This window comes from Somniosus microcephalus, chromosome 3, assembly GCF_052327205.1.
Source record: "Somniosus microcephalus isolate GS21.2 chromosome 3, FLI_Smic_1.0, whole genome shotgun sequence".
Classification (NCBI taxonomy): domain Eukaryota; kingdom Metazoa; phylum Chordata; class Chondrichthyes; order Squaliformes; family Somniosidae; genus Somniosus; species Somniosus microcephalus.
Window position 1 is genome coordinate 283,390,670 of NC_140989.1, and position 16,696 is coordinate 283,407,365.

Sequence of the window (16,696 nt, forward strand, 5' to 3'; positions counted from 1 at the left end):
TCTTGCTGGATACCACGTGTGTGGGTGTCAGTTGAGGGTAGGATCAGGCTCGGCTCCTATACCCTCTGTGATTGAACACACACTGGGCTTACATCTGTAGAATGTCCACTAGAGCAAGATACTGGGTCATGACCAGTGCCCATAGAACCTTACCCCAGCAAATGTCAGCACCTACAGGCAGAGTCAGAAGAAAATTGGAAAGGAACAAACTAATAAATGGTATCACTGTGTCCCAGTAATATGCTTGTACCTACTCTTATGAGATACCTTACCATAGAGAGGATCACTATCAAGTCTCTTAAATAGCTGCTGCTCAGTGATTGCACTTTAACTATTCTCTTTTGTCTTCTTATGTTGTTCAGGTTGGCGTCAGCCCATGGCATCATGTGGATGCTAGCCTTGGACAGCATTCCAATCGGCTTCAGACTGAATTAGCTGAGTACAGACAACAGAACAAGGAGTTACAGGAGAAGCTTGTAGTGACCGAGGCCACTGTCAAAGCCCAGGACAACCAATTGCAACAGTACAAAGAGCTACTCAGTATGTATCATGCTCAGTCTGCCTATTAGCAGGAAGACCCATAACAAAGTCTTATGCAATGTGTTGCTATGATTCTCTGCCATGGTCCTTTTTGAAGGAGTCATGTATTTACAGTACACTTTGGTCTAAAGAGAGGTTTTCAACCTTAATGTAAATGGCCCTGCAATTCCTCAGCAGGCATTGGGAGAGAGGTTTGTATTTGGGGCACAGTGGAGTATTGGCCCACCCACTGACAATGACCCTGACACTGTCCAAAACACCATACAGTCAGGCCTATTTAAATATTCTGGGTTGGCACTCGTGGCATTTGAAACGCAAGTGGTATATTCTGCCTAAATGGAGAGCGGGGAGGAAGTTTGCTGTAGCGTCTTGTCACAGCATTAGTGGGCCCATGGACTCTGAGGGAAAGTAATCTTAAATGGTCAATTTCATTCTTCTGCCTGTTGCAGCAATGCACTGCAATCATTGGCATAGCCAAAACTGACCTTTGGAATTTTAAACAGCCCCTCTTACCTGCCCCCCACCCCTCCCAAAACCCCTGGCAATACTAGATGCGAGTGACTCGTAGGCATCCCTGGCATCCATTGTTGCTAAAGGCATAAATGAGAGATGTGTGATGTATTTCCGTCATTTACATATTATAATACACCTGTCCATTTGTGGGCATATTATGGGCCCACATCCAAATGTCCTGGTGGATCTGGGTTGCACCCCAAATTCCACTCTCTCTCTGCCCATGCTGCCCTCCCCATCTCAGGAATTTTGGGGTCAATGTGTTTTCTTGCAGCAGGATCCATTTTCCACCAAATTTATAAATTACGATTTCTCCTCAGTAGTAACTTAGATTACAGTGCTGCTCAACCAAGTGCATCACCTTACCATTTGAAGACCTCAGTCCAAAATGTCCGTCCTTGCAATGTATTAAAAAAGGTAATGTGATGAAAAGTCATTAGGTCCAGATAGTCTGCACCCCCAGAACACTGAAGGAGGTTGGGTAGGAGATAGTGGAAGCACCATAATTTTTCAAAAATCTTTGGAAACAGCCATTGTGCCTAAGGACTGCAGTGTGGGAAACATTACATCCTGTTCATGAAGGGATAAGCGAGGAAATTATAGGCTAGTTAGTTTTACCTCGATTGTACAGTAACTTGGAGTCCATAATACACAGTGAAATTAGTAAACATTTAGTAAGGCTAATCAGGGACAATCAGAATGGATTTGTAAAGGGAAGGTCATACTTGACTAATGTAATTGATCTTTTTGAGAAACACTGTGGATCTGTATATATGGATTTTCAGAACGTATTTGAAAAAGTGTCACATAAGAGACTTCTTATGATAAGTGAGACATGTTATTAATGGGAATGTAGCCACATGATAGAGAGATGGCCGGGGGCAGAAGACAACGAATAGGGGGGTTAATGGATGTTTGGCGCTATGAATAATGTTGGTAGCTTGGTTTGAAGACTTTTAAACATGGTGATGGGTTTCTATGTGTCTCTGATATATAACTGACAAAAAAAACGGAGATAAGGAACACACTGTCTGAAGAATAACGGCACAACCTACATCCTTTCCATCCATGGTACAGGGCATTAGAGTTCCCATTTACCGCACCAATGTGGAAACCTGTAGCAATGTTTAATTTTTACAGGGGAATTAATGTGTTCTGACTTTTACTCTGTGACTATGGCTTACAGTACTGCCCTATTACCATGGTGTTTGTCCATTCCCCAGCTGAATCATCGGTGGAGCAGGACAGTAAACAGGTGCAAGTGGACCTGCAGGACCTTGGTTATGAGACTTGTGGAAGAAGTGAAAATGAAGCTGAAAGAGAAGAGGCCAGTAGCCCAGGTAAAGACTGGAGCACCTTGGTGAGGCAGGATCTGTCCTACAAATGCAATGGTTTTCTTATGGCAGTTTAACATTATCATAAGGCGTTCCATGGTGGGGGACGGTGCACAAATAGAGACCCACAAACTTAGTAGGCCATCCTCCCTATTTATGTTCCTTCTGCGGCGGATTCTTCTACCAAGAAGAGTGGGAACCTGGGTGTGCTATTTGATTGTAAGTGAAGAGCTGATGTCTACTCATGAGACCCACAAAATTCTGGGCCCTGCAGTTCCAACAATGGATCGTGCCCTTGAAAAGTTAACCTGTCTTTTCTCTTTCCGAATGCTGATGGACTTTCAGTGCATTTCCAGCTTTTTTTTTGTTTCAGATTTCTAACATTTGCAGTTTATTTATTTACTATTGCTCTTTCAATGCACTTTCCTACCTGTGGCTCCGATGATCACTACCTGTTCTGATCAATCCTCCGTACTTTTGCTCTTGTTTTCCCAGCACACCCTCTGTCTCTACCTGCTTTTTATTAACCCAACCCCCTACTTATCTGCCCAGCTGCTGATGTCGTTGCTGGTGGCAGAATTCAACGCTGTTCACTCATTTCTTTGTTCTCGCTTTTCACCAAAAGAACACAGTTCAGATGTGTTGCTTGGGCTGCTCTTTTTGTCTGATAACGCTTCTGAGAACCATCCACCATACTGCTTTCATTGAACAGGGATATAGTTAAAAGCTGATGATAATAAGTTCAATTCTCATGTTCTGGTTAGCTAACAATATACCTGGTGCCGTGTGATGTCATAAATATACTATTGTTAGGGAACTTATTATTTGGCCAAAGCAAAATACTGCGGATACTGGAAATCTGAAAGATTAACAGAAAATTCTGGAAAATACTCAGCAGGTCAGGCAGCATCTGTGGAAAGAGAAAGAGTTAACAGGCCCGATATTTACAGGAAGGCGGGGAGAGTGCAGGGTAGCGCGGTAGTGTGGGGGAAACCCAGCGAGGTCAGGAATACGGAAGTCCTGCCGAATTTAACGGCAGGTCCTCATTACAATTATTTTTCTTCCAATTCTGCTAGTTAAAAGTTGTAATATCTAAATGACCGCAGGTCATTCCATGACATCATCCCCACCACATGCAATGCTTTGTGACATGACCCCCACCCCTCCCCCATCAGAAGACAGCCAACAGGGGAAAGTTCAGTCATGACATTTTAAAAGAAAGTGTTAAGTTTTGCCTTTCGAACACATTGTGAAAACAAAAAAAGTGATTCCTTAGAAGCATAAATGGACATTCTCTGCACTGAACACGATACTATGCTGTTGTCATAGAAAGCAGAGGCTTTGCAGAAACCTTTCCTAAGTATTTTGCAACAAAGTAAGTAAATTTAACTCAGTGAATTAATGGGCTGTTCACTTAACTGAATCAATTTGTTTTTTGAACTTTGTGCTTCATCAAGGTGAGGAATGATAGTGCTGGGCAACGGTGCACTTTCCTTTTTGGGAAATCTGGTCAGTACTCCAAGATCAGGTTTGATGCAGAGTTAAGCTCAACAATGTCCCCGATATTTACCGGGAGGTGGGGAGGGTGTGGGTGAGGCCAAAAACAGCCCAAGATCCCGGCAAGGCCGGGGAGACGGAGGTCCTGACAAACTTAACAGCAGGACCTCATTAACATTTTTTTAGCTCCATTTCCCGCCCGGCACCCGGCCAAATGGACAGCCTGGCCAGTGGGCAGGCGACCCATGGGGATGGTCAACAACAACAACCTGTATTTATATAACGCCTTTAACGTAGTAAAATGTCTCATGGCGCTTCACAGGAGTATTATAAGACAAAAAATTTGACACCGAGCCACATAAAGAGAAATTAGGGCAAGTGACCAAAAGCTTGGTCAAAGAGATAGGTTTTAAGGAGCGTCTTAAAGGAGGAAAGAGAGGTAGCGAGATTGAGAGGTTTAGGCAAAGAATTCAGAGCTTAGGGCCTAGGCAACAGAAGGCACAGCCACCAATGGTTGAGCGATTATAAACAGGGATGCTCAAGAGGACAGAATTAGAGGAGCGCAGATATCTCTGAGGGGCTGGGGGTTGTGGTGCTGGCTGAGCTTAGAGATAGGGAGGGGCAAGGTCATGGACGGATTTGAAAACAAGGATGAGAATTTTGAAATCGAGGCATTGCTTAATCGGGAGCCAATGTAGGTCAGCGAGCTCAGAGGTGATGGGTGAACAGGACTTGGTGCGAGTTAGGACACGGGCAGCCGAGTTTTGGATGACCTCATGTTTACGTAGGATAGAACGTGGGAGGCCAGCCAGGAGTGCGTTGGAATAGAGGAACAAAGGCATGGATGAGGGTTTCAGCAGCAGATAAGCTGAGGCAAGGACGGACATGGGCAATGTTAATGAGGTGCAAATAGGTCCCCAGTAATCGAGAGGGGGGAAAAGAGCCAGCGACCGGGAGGGGTGGGGGAAGAGAGCCCGCGACCGGGAGGGGGGTGGAAGAGAGCCCGCGACCGGGAGGGGGGGGAAGAGAGCCCACGACCGGGGTGGGGGGAGAGAGCCCGCGACCGGGAGGGGGGAAGAAAGCCCGCGATCGGGAGGGGGGAGAGAGCCCGCAATCAGGATTGCTGGGAGCAGGGGAGGCCAAAGACTTCCTTGAGGGCCCGGGGAGCACGTTGGATGCCGTCTTTACGGCGGCGGGTAGCGAGGTGTGCTAGTGTCCCATCTTGGAGAGGGGGGGCACTTCATTAACATATTTAAATCAGGCTTCCAAAGTGCAATTGGGATCCTGATTTAAATTTAACTGAGATGACCCCCGCCCACACCGGATCTGTAGCCCATCCAATGGTCCGTGGCTGCAGTCTCCTGCCGCTGGTTTTCCCACCCAGCAACCAGCCAGCCTGTCAATTTGGCCAGCTACTGGGCAAGAAATGTAAGAAAAAAAATTATGAAGTCCTGCCGTTACATTCGTTAGGACCTCCACGTCCCCGGCCTTGTCGGGTTTCCCCCACACTACCGCACTCCCTGCCTCCCCATAAATATCGGGGCCAGTGTGTATAAAACCCAACATTGGGAGAGAACTGCTGACTGAACTAAGTTGACATTTTACCATTTCCTACACCAGCCATCCTGTGATTGCTGTGTGAGGTTCCCAATTTAGCACCAAACAATGGGCAGTTTTGTGTTGTAGGCTCATGCCCATGAGAAAATGGATTGAGACTGTTCAAAGTCATTTTACATTGAATCCGTACAGATCCTCGTCACCCGTTCTTAAAAAGTAAACCTGCTAACAATTCTACTGAAGTTTCAGGCTTGTGAAATGTTAAAGTGTGATCAAGTCACTTTAACAAGTCATAGACCTGGTGGGCTTTTGCTTATTGGGAGATTTCAAAATTCTATATTTCTTCCAGTTCCACCGTGAGAGTAGCCATTTACTTTTAAGTGTCTGAATTCCCTTTTAAATTTACTCATCACCCTTTGTAAGCAACCCATTATGGGAAAATGCTTTAAAGGTTGCTTCCACGTGGTTTCCCCCTGCCTCACCCCTCCCCACGCCAGGCCCAATATGGGCGAGAAACTTACCCACATTATGTAAATATAGCTGACCCCACAAAAGACTAAGGGCTCGATTTTTGTCAATGGGGAGCTTTTGGAGGCGGGACTCCCACTTTTTGGGTTGTAGTCCTGCCTCCATCGATTTGTGACCAACCCATGCTATTTTCCCTTGATTGACCTTGTTAAGCCCGCCCAGCGGGCTCAGCAGGTCAATTAAGGGACACCTGGTTACTGGTGACATCAGCGATTGACATTTCATCTGTCAAGAGCTTTTGACAGATGAGAAATCAGCATTTGACAGCTCTGTGAAGCTGTCAAACACCGACAATCTGTCTTCTAACTTGAGTCCTTCTACTCAGACTCGGTTAGAGAGCTCTCCAGACCAGAAAGCAGAGGCTGCAGCTTTTGACAGTTCAGCAGCCATTCTGCTTTCTGTGCCGGTGAGCTGAAGGACTCCCGAGAACTGAAGGGAGGAAGCCTGCATCAGAAAGTAAAGGTAAGTAAAACTTATTAAAACACTTTACACTTACCTCACACACTTACCTCTGCACACATGCACCCATCACTCACCTGCACAACGGACATCTCGACCCCTTCAACCCCTGCAGACCGACGGTCCGCCTTGCTAACTTAGCGTGGTTCGGAGCTGTCCGACAGCCCACACTTCAGGGCTAAAAATAGGGATTAGGCAAAAAACTGCCTGTTAACTATCTGTTAACGGGCAGTTAAATGGCACTAATCCTCTTCCTGCCTCGGGGAGGCAGTTCCCAGCACAGGTCGAGTACCCGCCTCCTGGGACATTGGCACTGGGGTGGGATGGGTTCCTGCAATCCTGCAATTTTCCCACCACTCCCGTCTCCAAACCCGCCTCCTCGAGGCTTGGAAAATCGAACCCTAAAAGTCAGAAAAATGCTAATAATGCCCGATCTGACTAATGTCCAATTGGAGGCCTGAGACAATACTTTCAGGAGGGGGCTGGGGTAAAATTGTTTAAAAAAAAAACCTAATTATACAGTTGCTATAATTTAATATTTATTTCAAAATGATCGTGTAATAGTATTAAAGCAATAAACGGCTCACATACTTTTAATAAATGCCTGTCCTCACTGTTGTATAACCACCATTGACTACAGTTACAGGCTGATTTTATGCTGCCCTTACTGGGTGCTAAAGTCATTGATTTCTGACACGCAGGCCTCGTGCTGCTGGCATCAACCACAGTGTAAACTTGTTGAATTCGCTGAGGGTGACCGCTGGGAAAACTCATTTTTTACTGGGACACCTAATTAAGTGCCGCAAAAAAACAAACACAGAAGATCTGCTGCTGGACCCAAAAAACCTTTGCCACACTTTTGTGTCATACATTAAAAATAAAGCTGCTTTTTCTCAAGGCTCATACCAACATTATACAAGAGCTGCTGTATTTTTAATAGATAAAGCAAAAGTTTTGCAAAGACCATTTAGGTTAAAAAAAAATAGCTAGCAAAGCCAGTGGCTGACACAATAAATGTGCAGGCAGGAAACTGAGTTGCCAGTGACAGAGCCTGCATAAACCTTGAGCCCCCTGTTGGATGGCTGACAAATTGAGCAAGGAGAGGATTGGGCTCAGGTGTGACGTCTCCTGTGTTTGAGTAGCTTCCCAGCCTGCACTGTCCAAGCCCACACCTAACAAATGGGTTATTGGGCAAAGATACTGGAGGATGGTCAGGATTATCTCTCCATAGTCCAGAGAGGAGAAAATTATAGGGGGAAAAAATAAGAGAATTTCTATTCAGTTGCAAAGAGGAATGATCAGTGGAAGAAATTAATTTCTGTCAATGTTTTATTTCTTAATGCAGAATACGGTGAAGCTGATTTACAAGAACACCCGTACCCATGCTACAAGGAGAATATGACCCAGCGGCACTCCTCCCTAGAGAACCTAGGCTCCTCTACCTCCCACCCTGTCTTTTCTCTCCCACTGTCAATCAAATCCTGCCTCAGAAAGGGGCTCACATTTGAAAATGGTGGGAAATCTAATGACATTGCTATGCTGCAAGAACACGTCACTGACCTCAAAGCACAACTGACCGAATCAGACAAAATCATCCGCAGCCTGCAGTCTCGTATCCGCTCCTTCTCCATGACTAGTGATTATGCCTCCAGCCTAGAAAGAACACATAACATTGCCCAAGGTGATGTATTTGAAGCTTTGCAGCTTGACGAGCTGGATGATGATGATGATGATGATGTCTGGCAGTCTGATGGAGGTGACCATTGCCAAACGATGACACAGTCCAACACGGAGATAAAGAAGCTCATTCACAGGGTTACCACACTGGAATCACAGCTAAAGAGTGCTAAAATGACAGGTCCTTCATCTAAAAATCCCTCCTGGTCAGGGTAAATATACCAAATCATCCTTTTATATAACTGTTAATTTTTTTTCTCTCCCTTTGCAATTTACCTCCTCTCCTGAAGGCAGTTACACCTGCTAGATATGGTTCCTTGGACACTAGCAGTTGTGTAGCACCTCACCCAAGTGGCCACTCTTCATTTGTGAGCTTGAATGCAGAGTATTTGGCCGGCTGTTTTGACAGTTGGGGGCCATCACTGTTGAGCCTGATTCTGTCCTTACTTCCTCTGTGCACATGTACACTTTCAGCAATGGTTATTGGATAGTGATAATTGAGTGCAAGACTTGGCTAATTACCACCTTCCCAACCTGGGAATATTGAGACTGTCTGTAGCAATTCAGAGCTGCTATGACACAGGTTGAATAACACATTATACACCATGGGTAATTTTACGAATGTGTGCTTCCAACACAAAGCTTTGGCCATTGGGATCACACATTGGGAATTATAGCATTTGCTCTTCATGATTTTTCATCCAGTAAAATCAAAATGAATGGATGGAAAATTGTAGATCTTTCTGGTCTGTAAGGCTCAAATCACTCAATGCAACAAGTTTATGTATTGAGTTCTCATTTTCTTTCCTTGGTCATTGTGGCATTGCATTCTGAACTCTGGGAGAGAATGATCTCACCACATAGAGGCCAGAGTTGGCCTCTGATCAGATGGTAGGGGGTGCTGAAGCAATACCCAAGCTGGAACCCTTCCTTATTTTATATTCTATCCCATCTATTAGAACATGCCTTGTCTCCTTCCAGTGATGCAATGGAAGCCTGGTCAAAACAAATTACTTGTCTGTGAATATCAGTTGAGGCTGGTGTGTGATCTTGGGACTCTTAGTTCACTTGCACATTGCACCAGAAGAATAAAAAAAGACTTGTTCACTTTATCATTACTCTCAAAAACATCTCAAAGCATTTCACTCTCAAGACAATATTGTCAACTATTTTTCACACACAAGATCCCATAAACAGTATTGAGCTGAATGACCAGTGAATGTCCATCTGAGCAGAGACTTGGTTTAAAGTCTCATTCGGAAGGTGGCACCTCCAACAATACAGCACATTTTCAGTACTGCACTGAAGTGTCAGCCTAAATTTATGTGCTCAAGTCTTGGAATAGGCTTGAACCCACAGCCACCAGACATTCCACCACAACATCATTACCTTACTTTCCTTCTCATCCTTTTTCCTTTTTTTTCACTTCATTGAATTGATCCTGTTTTGCGTTTCAGGAAATATGACTGCTTAATCCAGGCCCAGGCGCGGGAGCTCTCCCACCTCCGTCAGAAGATGCGTGAGGGCAGGGGTGTCTGCCACATTCTGAAACAACACCTGGGAGACACCACCAAGTCCTTTGAGGAGTTGCTCAGAGCAAATGATATTGATTACTATATGGGACAGAGTTTCCGAGATCAGCTGGCACAGGGAAGCCATTTGGCAGAGAGGATCACTCATAAACTGACTGGTCGTAAGTTGTCTCTTGAACTGGTATTGCTCACTCATACTGTTATGCAGTACAGTGTTACATAATTGCCGTGCCTGTTTCTGTCAGAAAATTAGTGAAGGCTCCCCCAATGGCTGAATGAGTAAATGCATTGCATGGTCTAGCTACTGGGCTATGAGAAATAGGAAGGTCCAAGCTCCTGTCCCTATTCTGTGCAGCGTTAGCTAATCTCAGCCAGGCTGGCAATAGAGAAAGAAGAAATAAATTGCATTTATATAGCACCTTTCATGATCTCATGGTGTTCCAAAGCATTTCACAGCCAATGAAGTACTTTTACATAGGATATACAGCACAGAAACAGGCCATTTGGCTCAACCTGTCCATGCCGGTGTTTATGCTCCACTCGACTACACTTGTAGTGTAGTCTCTGTTGTAATGTAGACAAATGTGACAAGGTTCCATAAACAGCAATGTAATAAACAACCAGAACATCTATTTTGGTGGATAGTTGAAGGATAAATGCTGGTCAGGACACAGAGCAGTTCCCTGCTCTTCTTGGGATCTTTAATGTCCACCTGAGAGGGCAAATGGGGCATCAGTCTCATCCGAAAGACGGCACCTCCAACAGTGCAGAATTCCCTCAGTATTGCACTGAAGTGTCAGCCTAGATTATGTACTCGGGTCTCTGGAGTGGGGCTTGAACCCACGACCTGCTGACTCAGAGGCAAGAATGTTACCACTGAGCCAAGGATGGCTCACATATAATCTCCTTTCTCCCTAAATGAAGAATTCCTGTTCTTTTGTTTGTGATAGTTCACCATGCTGCATTTGGACATGTGGCATAGCTAGTAATTGAAATCCATTTCATTCCCTTTTCTAGTGTTGTACCTGTAATCTTTTTCTAACTTTGCAGGAGACCCTTTGGACATCATTGACAAAGGAGACCAGGAGCTGCTTGTTGTCAGGTAAGGCATTGACACTAAATCATTCACTTTCTGTGGAATTTCAAGCCAGAGATTTGAACAAGCTCCATCAGATAGTTAATGATGTGACACTAGTGTACAACTGCTTAACACTTTTTTGTCTGAAATTCTACTATTACTTTAGCACAGTTGTTATCCCAGTGAGTTACTGCTTCTATTGAAATAGTAGAGAACTAAATTTGAGACAAACCAATTAAGCATTCATACCCTATTACCCCGTACTATAATGTCAAGGTCACTGTATTTGTAGGAAATTATTGGCTGCTCGAAACACCTTTTGACTTCTAATCTTGGTATCAGTGTGTTGTACTCCAGTTTCTGATGATAGTGGACTGACCATGCGACTACAATGGCAGAGTGTAAATGGAGGGAAAATTTGGGTGTGCACTGGAGTCGTGGTGACTCAAACTGTGTCCCTCTCACACACACGATTTGCATTGGATATCCTCCAAATTTTGGTGGATTCAGCTCTATAGAGTATCAGCAAGCGCAATCCTTGATTCATTGGTGTAAATCCAACGCAAATGTGCGTGGTTGACCCTTTTTAGAATGCATGAAGACTTTTGAAGAAATCACTGAATGTATCCATAAAGGGACTGCAGTAGATGTAATATGTGTGGATTTTCAGAAGGTGTTTGATAAGGAGTCTCTCAGGAGGCTTGTTAGAAAACTTCAGGTATATGATGCAAGAGGAAATGTAGCAGCATGCGTAGAAAGTTGGTCATGAGAAACAAAGGACTGGGTTAATGGGTGTTGCTCGCTTGGAGAAGAGTTGGAAGTGCAGTACTTCATTCCGTGCCGGAAGTACACCAACCGCCATATTGGTTCAGGTCCCCTGCTGACTCCTTCGGACAGGTGCCGCGCATGGCCCGTCCACCGTCCACCCAATTTACACTCCACATGAAAATCATCCCAAGAGATTTGAGAGAGACCACTCTGACATATGAAAAGATAGACCCCAGAGAGAGGGAGACAAACAAGAGAGGGAGAAATAGAGCACATAGACAGCCAGATGGACCATAGATACTCGAGAGAGAGAGAGAGAGAGAGACCACAGAGGAAAAAAAAGTATCAAAGGAAGAGACGTAACACAGATTGATGTAGAGACCACAGTGAAATCAAGCGAGAAATATATATATCACACAGAAAGATGGAGAGAAAACACAGAGGAATACAAGCAAGATAGAGAAAAGGCAATGTCACAGTTATACCCGTGATATCCCCCATTAACTGTTAAATGTTAATCCTTATAAGAAATAAGGAATGACATTGCATATTTTCTTTTTTGTGCCAGCATTTTCCTGAATGTAGCATCAGTTCCAACACACCATGATATTTTTAGGCAGCTGCCCAAAGGGAAATGAACCAGACTTGACTCGGGCAAGGGAACAGGTGCTGTGCTATCGGCAGAGATCGCAACTTGGTGAGACCGCACCTTGAGTATTGTGTGCAGTTTTGGTCGCCTTACCCGAGGAAGGACGTTCTTGCCATGGAAGGAGTGCAGCGAAGATTCACCAGGCTGATACCTGGGATGGCAGGAATGACTTATGAGGAGAGATTGTGTCGATTGGGCTTATACTCACTGGAGTTTAGAAGATTGAGAGGGGATCTCATCGAAACCTATAAAATTCTGTCAGGCCTGGACAGACTAGATGCAGGAAGGATGTTTCTGATGGCCGGGGAGTCCAGAACCAGGGGTCATAGTCTAAGGATAAGGGGTAAGCCATTTAGGACTGAAATGAGGAGGAATTTCTTCACCCAGAGAGTGGTGAACCTGTGGAATTCTCTGCCACAGAGGGCGGTGGAGGCCAGTTCATTCAAGACGGAGTTGGATATATTTCTTAAGGCTAAAGGGATCAAGGGATATGGGGAGAAGGCAGGGACAGGGTACTGAATTTGGATGATCAGCCGTGATCTCATTGAATGGCGGAGCAGGCTCGAAGGGCCGAATGGCCTACTCCTGCTCCTATCTTCTATGTTTCTATGTAAAGATCCTCATACTATTGTATTCAGTTAAAGGCATATAGTATACAGTAACAGCACCATAGTAAGTAAAGTACAGTGTTACCAGGTTATAATATCATCGGGGTACAATGCTATAAGTACAGTATTACCAGAATATAGTATCACCAGGATACAGTGTCATCAGAGTACAGCAACACTTTACAGCTACAGTGTCATCATCTGGGTACAGTGCAAACTGGGTGCATTATCATTAAGACACAGTGTCACATTGCCTTTAACATCGCCTTTAACTGAATAGTATGAGGATCTTTAAGTGAAGTTGTGATCTCTGCCGATAGCACAGCACCTGTTCCCTTGCCCGAGTCAAGTCTGGTTTATTTCCCTTTGGGCAGCTGCCTAAAAAAAATACAGTATCATCAGAATACAGAATCACCAGGGAACAGTGCATCAGGGTATAGTATCATCATACAGAATCATCACCCACATAAGATCTTCATGTGGAGCCATGGGGGGGGGGGTGCGGGGCCGTTGCGGGTGGCAACACTGTTCCTCCTTCGTCCACAACACTACTGTGACCATACTAACCACCCCCCACCCTGCTCCCCTCCCAGAACTTGTGTGAGAGCTGCTGCCGGCAAGGTAGGCGGCCCAAATTGGTCATCCCCAAACTGGCGTGCTGCCTCTGGATGCTAAATTAGCACCCACAGCTCGCCAGAAAAATGGCACAATTTGGAACGAGCCTCTAGTCTTTGACTGCTGGCGCGCACTCCAAACACACCGTCTATTTTTGGCCCGGAAATGGGCCTAAGTCAATTTTCACCTCTTTAAATTTGATTTACACAATTTTCCTTTCCTACCAGTCGTGTCATCCTGAGGCTCACCTGAGATTGCACCTGGAGTTGTGAATAATTGTGCAAATGAAGTTAGAGCAGAAAATTGAGTGATATTATTTGGGTCGGTAACCAAAGTACATGGATTCAAGATAATTGGAAAAAAAAGGCCAGGGGGAGATGAGAATTTTTTTTACCTAGCAAGTTATGATCTGGAATGCACTGCCTGAAAGGGTGGTGAAAGCAGATTCAATAGTAATTTTCAAAAGGGGCTTGGATATAAATTTGAAAAGGAGAAATTTGCTAGGCTATGGGGGAAGAACAGAGGAGTGGGACTAATTGGAAAGCTCCTTCGAAGCTCTTCAAAGAGTCAGCACAAACACGATAAGCCGATTGGTCTCCTTCAGTGCTGTGTGATTCTATGATTAGCTCTTGAGATTCGGGCAGATCTTAAAACTGTGCGAGCCAAGTTAAAACTGATTCACATCTGAAGACAAACATTGCCCTCATTATTAATTTATAATTCGAAAATCGGCCAATCATTGTCACCGTCATTGTGCTAACTTCTTAAGCAGCTAGTGAGCTACTTGAAACTGCAAAAATTGCAATTTGTTTCTTAATCCTGTGAGAAAAACTGAAGTGAAGGGGGTCAGGACAAGTTGTTTGGGTAAACCTGACACATCCTCTGAATTCTGGAGCCAGTAGAACATTTTATACCCATATGAAAAGCTCCTGTCAGAGTTTGAATACATTATTGTGCACTTTATCTCACTTGACCAGACATTTAGGACTTAAATATTTGTTCAGGCATTTAAGAACCTGGCTGAAAAGCACATAAAGTGCTGCATATTTAATCAAAAGCAGAGTTGTCCTTATCAGTTTATAAATGGGGATTAAAGCGGGAATGCAAACTTGTTAGTTTCTTCACGTCAAGAGGAAGTTGCCAGCTGGTACAGTAACTAACTGGTGTCGCACTCAACATGTGCTTATATTCACCCAAACGTCCCTGTTTAAAATTAAATTGTTGATGAGCTGGCGTAGGCATTAACTCTAACACCAGGTGGTTGCTCTAACTTCCTCTTGACACGAAGAAGCTAGCAAGTTTTATTTTCTGTCGAAACACCACATAATTACAGAATTTAATATTTAAAACAGAGAGTAATCTAAAAAGAAGTCCCCTGTTATCCAGGGCATGCTGTGACATAACCAAGATATTAGGGCAAATTAAAACTCGGGCATAGGGAGTTTGGGTTCATCAATGACAGTGCACAGAAACATCAAGAGCTGAAACATCTAGGGGGAGAAATTGGGTGGAGCCGCAAACGGGGCGCCAAGCTCGCCTGGGCGCAGGAATTAGCGCAGCGTTTGGAGCAGTAGTGACCGCCGGAAATTCAGCTTGAGTGCCCCAAGAGGGACACGGGGCGAGGCTCGAGGCGCTCCGCGTCCCTCTTAGGGCGCTGAAACTGAATATCGCAGCGCAACGTGCCGCAGCGCCACACGCTGCGGCACTGCGCGCTGCAGTACTGCAGGCCTTCCTCCCATTCTTAAGGGGGAGGGGCCTGCACCAGCGCGATCGGAGATCGCGAGTGCCGGCAAAAGAGCCCGGCACCGAGGAGAAGTGCCGGGCTCTCGGAAAACAGCCGGCAATGCCGCAGGGGGCGATCAGGAGGCCGGGGACGGAGGTGCTGGCAGGCGGCCACCGGAAAAAACGGCCGCCCCGCACCTCCACCTTAATTTGCGCCACTGCTGCCACAAGAAGGTCCCGTGAACCGGGCGCCATTTGCGAACGATGCTACAGAGGCGGTCGCTGCCAAATATCGGGATCGGGGCGGTAGCGGGGCGCTGCGCACACCAATGACGTCATCGGAGGCGGCGCAGCGCAACAGGTTAATGCTGCCATTAGCGCCCCAGCTCAATATTGCGGGAGGCGTGGCCAGTGGCACTAAAGCCACTGAGTGCCCTCTTTAGGCGCTAACTGGTGGCGCAGCCCACCGAATTTCTAGGCCCTAGAGTTTTAAAAAAAACAAAATATGACAGAAACCATCAATCAGCCTACTCAAAAGGTGACATTTACTCACTTTTTCATTACATATATATGCACGCAGGATATGCTTCTGAGAAAATGGAAATAATGGAATTTTTTAGGTGCAATTGAAGTCCCCATGGGAAGGAATTTCACTAATATTTTATAAACCTAATATAGTTGCCCTCCACTATATTATACTTGTGCCCCTAGAATTCTGCAGCAACTCAAGGTTAATTTCTGCAGCAAGCCCAACCAAATTCTGTGACCGGAGAATGTAGGTTCTGCAGTGAGTCTGGCCAGGAGTTCCAGACACGTCAGAAGCGATATAATAAATATTTTTTTTAATGCTGTATAAAAACCGTGACATAATGGTGGCTTTTGTTTAGAAAGTTGGAAAATCATCATGGAAGAGCATTTGGCAGATGTGTTTTTTTGTTTGGTCGCTGAGAAGAACTGAACAACATTATCAGCGTTATGATGGCATCACACACAAGTTGTGTGATGTTTCTCTTTGTCATTTATATCATTGCGAAGCATGTTTGGAAACAAATTATCTCCTTCAGTCTTTCCCGCCACTAACCTGTGTGCTTTTAAAACCCAAGTGTTACATCACAAAACTGATTTACCTCATCGCAGAGGGAAGAATTCCTCCAATCATAAACTCTGGTGAAACCATGAAAACATTCTTCGAGGATATTTTTATGATTGTTAGAAACTGTGTGCATTGGAAATCTTTCCAATGTCATTAATGCATAGCAACCAGAGGAAATCTTCTCCTCTGTCCTAATCTTTTCAATTTCAGCTGTGACCTGCACTATGGGCCATGACCTTCCACCTAGATATCTCAATTTAAAATGAATGCTTTTAACTGCTTGTATTCCACCAAAGTAAAATGATCCATATTTGGGCATATATTCCGTATTTCATTTTATAGTATAGAAAAGTCATTTTGCTGTAAGAAACTTAAGACAGCAGACTCAATAAAACTGTTGGAAAATTCTACCAAATCCTGTGGGAAATCTGTTGGGTATTGCAAGCATATTAACAATTATAAATTTCTTTTAGAAATCCAAAAGAGGACAGCTGGGACCTTTTATTCAGCTCCAGCACTTTCAGAA

The 16,696-nt window shown here is 44.7% G+C and overlaps 1 protein-coding gene across 12 annotated transcripts in view; it reads left to right on the forward strand.

Moving 5' to 3' along the window:
• pde4dip (phosphodiesterase 4D interacting protein) overlaps positions 1 to 16,696 on the forward strand; it is a 330,703-nt gene that overhangs the window by 189,800 nt on the left and 124,207 nt on the right. For all 12 annotated transcript variants that reach the window (XM_085982652.1, XM_085982655.1, XM_085982653.1 and 9 more), the window contains 5 exons: positions 363 to 540; positions 2,277 to 2,393; positions 7,774 to 8,317; positions 9,563 to 9,798; positions 10,688 to 10,739. In XM_085982652.1, coding sequence (XP_085838778.1) covers positions 363 to 540; positions 2,277 to 2,393; positions 7,774 to 8,317; positions 9,563 to 9,798; positions 10,688 to 10,739 — 1,127 coding nt within the window. The remainder of the gene's footprint in view (positions 1 to 362; positions 541 to 2,276; positions 2,394 to 7,773; positions 8,318 to 9,562; positions 9,799 to 10,687; positions 10,740 to 16,696) is intronic.